General features: G+C 50.5%; 1 protein-coding gene across 1 annotated transcript in view; it reads left to right on the top strand.

The window, feature by feature from the left end:
• The first annotated feature begins 670 nt into the window (after nt 1-670).
• MADD (MAP kinase activating death domain) overlaps nt 671-6778 on the top strand; it is a 40388-nt gene continuing 34280 nt past the window's right edge. The window contains 5 exon segments of the mRNA XM_081798157.1: nt 671-1417; nt 4599-4744; nt 5167-5763; nt 6267-6570; nt 6678-6679. Of these exon segments, the coding sequence (XP_081654283.1) occupies nt 4683-4744; nt 5167-5763; nt 6267-6570; nt 6678-6679 (965 nt within the window). The 5' untranslated portion in view covers nt 671-1417; nt 4599-4682.

Genomic DNA, 6778 nt, shown 5'->3' with positions numbered 1-6778 from the left:
TGGGAGTTTGTGGCTGCTGGGCAGTGGAGGGTCCTGCTAAAACTGTGCTCCATTTGAAGACTGTACTGCCCCAACCAAATGGATGGGCCTGGGGGCCACTTTGCGCAAGGTTCTCCAGCGCCCTGCCGGTCCTGCCTCCACCACTTCCTGTTTTCCCCACAGGGCCCCCAGAGAAATTCTCCACCGTCACTCTGCGGCTTGGCCATAAATGCCTCGGGGCTGCCTCACTGATAGGTCTGGCGCTGTTTGTACAGAAAGACCAAAAGGAAGATAGAATGAGAGAAACCATTTCTCTTAGGGGTGGGAGCACGGCCACGGAGGAGGAAACCGTCCTTTAGGATCTGCCTCCAGACGCAGAAGAGGGAGACAAGTCACAAGTGACAGCCTTGGCAGTGAGAGGGGACCTCCTTTTACTAGTCCTATGAGGGTAAATGAAATGCTGAGGCTTAGATACCCCTTTCCCGTTTAATGATCCAGGTGGGATCAGGTTGTCTTTCTGAAGGGGAGTGTGGGTGAATTTTCAGAACCTAACACCTCAGTCGTGCATCTGTCTTCGTGCGCGCCCCCATAATGCCTCGGGTTTGTGTTGGTACCTAAAAAAAAAAAAAAAAGGCACAACAGTCCGTGCTCTAGAGCCCCAGGCCCTGTGGGACGGGAAGACAAGTGCCCTGAGGCCAGGGGGAGGCTGCCCCGTTGTGGGTTGGGCCTGTCAGAAGGGCTGGACTCCATTTCCCAGAGGACACCGCGGCGCCGTTCACGCCCCCTTCACTCTGCGCGCTCCCGTGTAGGTGAGACTGCGGCCGGGCCTTCCGGCCTCGGTCCCCCCCGCCGTCCCTGAATTGGTAGGCTCCACCTCCGGGAGAGCCGGCTTTGCAGCCTAGGCTGCTGGGCACTTCCAAGCCGCTAGCGGGGGGAGGGAGGGTGAGGTGTGGGGGCCGCTCAGAAAGTCTCAGGAGCAGTTTTATCTTGAGAAGTCGCTTCCAGATCATTACACATCTCGTCGAAATGGGCTCTATTACCATGTCAAATTAAAATTTCTTTGTGCAACCTAAACAAAAGGTATTCCTTTGGGTCCTCCCCGTGGCACGCTTGGCGCTGGGCTGGCCCAGCGCTCCCCATCGCCTTCTCACTCCCACACGGATAGGTGTGTGCGTAGCCGCCTTTCTCCCGAGGTTGGCCCCACCCTTCAGCGCTCGGCTTGGTGCAGCCCTGTACCACCCCTCCCCACTGTGGTGCGTGGTACAGCCCCCGGCCCCCTCATCCTCCCCCTCCCTCACCGGCTCCGAGTGGTACGCGCCCCCCGGTGCAGACACGGAACTGGCGCGCACTCGCAGCGGCGCTGGCGCCGGCGAGCTTCCGACGCTCAGCTGCTGGGGTCCGTCTGGCTGGGCCTGGCCGGTTCCCCAAGGCTCGGGAGGTAGGAAGGTCAGGCCACTGGGGGTCCTGGAAGGGTTTGGGACGGGGCTCCCCGGGGGGAACGGGCTTTGAGAGGAAACGGGGGCTCTAGGGGGAAGCCGCCTCTGAAGAGGCCCTAAAGGAGTGTGGGGAGGGGGCACGGGGTCTGGAGGGGAAGCGGGGCGGTCCGTAGGGAAGGGGAAGGGGCTAGAAGTGAGGGCGCTCGGAGCCGCCGAAGAGGTGCGGGCTGCCGGACTGGGCTCAGCTCACGGCGGCTAGGCTCGATTCCTGCCGGGCTGGCGGGTGGCGCTGGTTCGGGGCGTGGGCGGGGGAGAACTGTCCAGCGGGTGAGGGGGCGGGCAGAGCTGTCTTGCTGGGGACCGAGCCGGGATAAGCACCTGGCGCGCGCGCGCGCCTGAGTGTGCACCTTGTATTTGATCACGGTTTGGAGATCATGTTTGGGTTTTTTTTGAAAAAGAAAAAAATTGTTTTTGGTGTTTCAAAACAGGCTTTTTGGAGAGTCGAGATACCATTTCATCTTTCCTGCAACTGCTTCCCTCCCCATCCTCGTGCATCTCTAAATTGTTCCTCTTCCTGTCCTCTCCTCTTCTCCAACCCTGCCAATTGCTTGCCTCATTGCTCTCGTTCTCCCCCACGCTGACCGGTCTATGCTGATGCGCTTGCAAGGTCACTGCCTGGGTAGGAGGGGAGAGAGTCTTCTGTTGTGCTCACGTCAGCAAATATGTCATCTCGCTCTCCGGTTCCTGTGGTTTTACTATGACATTCTGCACCCAAACGAAGGACTAATCCAAAGCGTTGCTAAACGTGGCCATTTGTAGGCTGAAAAGACATAGAGAACTTAAAGGTCTATGGATTCTAAATCTGCGTCTGGATGGAGTGGATGAGGAAGCAGATAGGTATGCGTTTTGAGCTTGATGGCTTTGGAATATAGGAGCTGAGAACCAGGGACTCCCGATTAGTAAACATGGTTGAAGCAAAAGGCAGAGTCTGAGTCTGGGTTGATATGAAGACAGGATGTGAGTTATAGGTGATGTTAGTCTTTCTGGGGAGGGGAGAGAATGTGGAGAAAAGCCTATCTCTACAATCTGAATAACCGGAGGTAGTGGCTGTTGATGAGGTATGAAGTGTGGCTAAAAATCTATCCTATCATTAGTTCTGGAACAGTCACAGGATCTCAGGGTCCTTGTGGTTCTGGAGGGAGATGAACATGGTAGAGCATGGTAATGACTTGAGTTTTAGCAAATGATTCTCAGTGGCACGGCTGAGATCCCATCAAGGCTAGAGGTCTGATGCCCTAATAATATATTAATAGAAGATACTTCAGGTGTGATTGTTGAGATTTTGGCAGGAAAGGGCTCTTGGTTTTCAGTATAAACATAGATTTCAAGTCTTAGCCTTGAGCTCTGGCCCTGTAAATTGTGTTTTAAGATACATTGGCTCTCACCCTAAGCATTTTCCGTATAATTAAAGAAGTATGCTTTTTTACCCATGTCCCTTTTCATTTCTTTATTTCCCTTCCCTTCTTACTCTGCTTGGGAGGACCAGAGATCAACTTTATAACAGTGCCCCACCTTCTGCAGTTTGCTCATGATTTCATGGCACTGGAGAGAACCAAAGGACTTTTGGGGTGGTAGTAGTACCTAGAAATGAGTATATGGCATGCATGGAAACTTGGTTTTGGTTGCATGGAAAGAAGATATCTCTCTCAAAATCCAGAACTAGAACAGAGTATAAACTAAAAATAGATGGGGGAGAAGATAACCTAATAATTAGCAGGTGCTGTCAGTGGAAGAGGTGTCTCTAGATTCAAGGAGAATGAATTGTTATGGCCCTGGCCGACTCTGGAGTAGCAGCTGCTGGCACTGTGTGGTCACCAAGCAGGGGAGGGGCCGTGGCTATGCTATAAATAGTCCTGGGCGCCACAGTCGCTATGGAGACAATACCAAATCCTATTACCTGCAGGTCCTCTATTGGGAGCAAGAGAAGGGAGGGAGCAGTATTTTGAGGATTCGAGAGTATTGCCAAGCAGTCTATGTATTATTAAGGAGAGAAGAAGAAAGATAGAACTTCTCATTATCTAAATCAAATAGAACCTTAAGCACACAGGGATTATGCATGTCTGGGTGTGGGAGTGCACGCCGCAGCAGAGAAGGGAGTGACGTGTGTGTATGTAGTGTAATGGGAATATCTGTGTGTATAGCGAAGGAGGTCTTAGTGTGACCATGTGTGGAGTACAGAGGTAGAATCCTCTACGCACTGAAGATAGCCTTGTAGTGGAGTGAAACATTTTACTTAGAGAAGAGTATGAAGACCCAACAGGACTTAAATTATAATTAAGACCACGTAAGCTTTTCCTACTTTTTGGACTATGGTTTAGAAATTCCTCTGAGTGCCTCTCCCTGTCCTTGCAGAAATTCTGTTATTTCTGCATCTAATTCTTAATTTGTGTAAGAGGTACAAGGACAAAGTCTCATCTGTGTGTATTGTATCACTGATTCCAGTCCTAGAACAGAGGAGAAAGACTATGATTCAGCACCAAGGGCAGAGCTAGTGGCGGTAGCCAGCGGGCCCCTTTCTTGCTTGAAGAGGGAAGAAAAAAATGGTTTAGACGAAGCAATTGGGGCATAGATATTCTTCATCTGAGAGTGCACAGGGTAGAGTAGCCCGCCGTTATTGTCTGAGCGCATGAAGTATACAGTTTTTATGGTAGTTTCACATGAAGCTGAATGCAGAATGTTGAAACAGAAAATAATTAGGTTTTCATCTAGGGGTAGGAGTACAGATTAGTGCTGATTAGAGTCTGGTTTGATCCTGATCCACCCTGGAGCTGTCCTTAAAGTGACTTAGTTTTTGTTATTATAATGACTGAGTCCAGATGAGACTAACTGGGTCTGTTTTTTCAGAAACAGAGCACCAAGAGTGAGGCTGGAAATGGGCTGCTTTGTAGGGATGGGGGAGGTGAGCCATTATGTATCCTACTTCTTGATATTTGGCTCTGTGATTTCATAAGCCTAGACCAAGCTCTGGGCTAGGAAAAGTGTCATGTTCTCCCATCGTCAGGACTACGACAGAAGCCCAGCTGACCTCTGACCCTGGCTGGAATAAAGCTGAGGGGGATGAGTCCCTTGGGCACAGCAGTGGATTTTATCAGTACTTTTTTCCTATTGGACTTGAATTTTCAGATAACATCAGAATTTCTCCTGGGAACATTGACTCCTTGTGTGGTGCCTTGAAGTTTCTCTGAAATGAACTGATGAATTGGAACCATGGTGCAAAAGAAGAAGCTCTGTCCTCGGTTACTTGATTATCTGGTGATCGTAGGGGCCAGGTAACCAAGAAGAGCCTGGTTTTTGTCTTGTCATTTGCGATAACCACGACGTGTGTCATTATCCCCTTGCCAACAGCCACATCGTTCTGCATATCTCACTCTTCCCCTGTTATTACCTACATACCCCCTGTTAGTAATTCTTTAGCTAATACACCCTTAAAAGTGCTAATCATCTTAAGGTCTTAGTAATAATTCTATTGCTGCAATTTTCCTCGCATTTCAAGACAGGTATCTTCATGACAGTACAGATCTCATTCAGCCTGCCAGCTAAGTGCTGCAAGCCGCACCCATGTTTTCCAAGGTCATGCAGTTAGGTTACTTTATCCAAAATGGCATTTTGAGCTTTATTTCTGGACCGCGGTTGACATCTGAGACGGCATCCTATCCCTTCAGGTTGCTGAACTTGTCTTTATGTTCTTCAGGCACCCGAGCAGTGATAGTGTGGCCCAGACTCCTGAATTACTGCGGCGATACCCACTGGAGGACCATGCCGAGTTCCCCCTGCCCCCAGACGTAGTGTTCTTCTGCCAGCCCGAGGGCTGTCTGAGTGTGCGGCAGCGGCGCATGAGCTTGCGGGATGACACGTCTTTTGTCTTCACCCTCACTGACAAGGACACTGGAGTCACTCGTTATGGCATCTGTGTTAACTTCTACCGCTCCTTCCAGAAGCGTATGCCTAAGGAAAAGGGGGAAGGTGGGGCAGGGTCCCGTGGGAAGGAAGGACCCCGTGCCACTTGTGCCTCAGAAGAGGTTGGCACTGAGACCTCAGAGAGTGGCTCATCCCTGCAGCCCCCCAATGCTGACGCCGCCCCCGATGTCAGTCAGTCTCCTCGGGGCAAACCCCGGGCTAAGGCAGGGAGCCGTTCCCGCAATAGTACTCTGACATCCCTGTGTGTGCTCAGCCACTATCCCTTCTTCTCCACCTTCCGAGAATGTCTGTACACCCTCAAACGTCTGGTGGACTGCTGCAGTGAGCGGCTGCTGGGCAAGAAACTGGGCATCCCTCGAGGCATACAAAGGTATGGTTTGCCGCTGACACTCAGGAGAGAGGGAAGCAGTTAGAGATGAGATGTGACTGGTCTGTGAGGGGCGGGAAGTGTCCTCTGAAGCCTGAGGGCCTTCGTATATCTAGAAGGAAGTGTTGTCTTAGATCCTGTTGTACATTTAAGAATAAACTTTTGTAAAAAAAAAAAAAATCATTAGAAAAATAGCCTGAGGCCCTTCATCCACCTATTTAAGCATGTATTAGTCCTTCCTAAGGGAAAGACTGCTGCAGAGTTAGACTTTCTAACGTAATAATGTTTGGAGTTTGCTGTTTCATGGCAGGCAGGAATCTAAGTCCTGCTATGTACACGTTTTTACGTTTGTTCTCACTTTTGTATATACCCTCTGGTCCCAGCTGAGCCCAAAGAGTGGGCTTTTCCAGTTGTTACCATTTTTACCATATGGGTACTGTATTGTATTGCAGTGGGGTATGAGCTCTTGGTGCTTATGTGTCTGTTTCCCGCTCTCTGCTCCTCAGGGACACTATGTGGCGCATCTTTACCGGATCGTTGCTAGTGGAGGAGAAGTCAAGTGCCCTTCTGCATGACCTTCGAGAAATTGAGGCCTGGATCTATCGATTGCTGCGCTCCCCAGTGCCCGTCTCTGGGCAGAAGCGAGTGGACATTGAGGTCCTACCCCAGGAGCTCCAACAAGCTCTGACCTTTGCTCTTCCAGACCCTTCTCGATTCACCCTAGTGGATTTCCCACTGCACCTTCCCTTGGAACTTCTGGGTGTGGATGCCTGTCTTCAGGTGCTAACCTGCATCCTGTTAGAGCACAAGGTGAGAGAGCCAGCTTTCTAGACCTTTAAGGACAGGGCCTACATCTTTTTCATCTTTTTGTCCCTAGGAGGTAACATGATGCCAGGTATACAGCAGGGACTCCGTAGGTGTGGGTTGAATTGAGGTACTCTCAGTAGCATGTATTCAGAGGGTTTGCTGCTCAGTTGAGTTATCCTTAACTAGACTGACCTAATTCTCTGAAAATATC

This window comes from Leptonychotes weddellii, chromosome 11 (genome assembly GCF_054177405.1).
Source record: "Leptonychotes weddellii isolate Sample4059 chromosome 11, ASM5417740v2, whole genome shotgun sequence".
NCBI classification, from domain to species: domain Eukaryota; kingdom Metazoa; phylum Chordata; class Mammalia; order Carnivora; family Phocidae; genus Leptonychotes; species Leptonychotes weddellii.
This window is presented reverse-complemented; position numbering and strand designations above follow the sequence as displayed.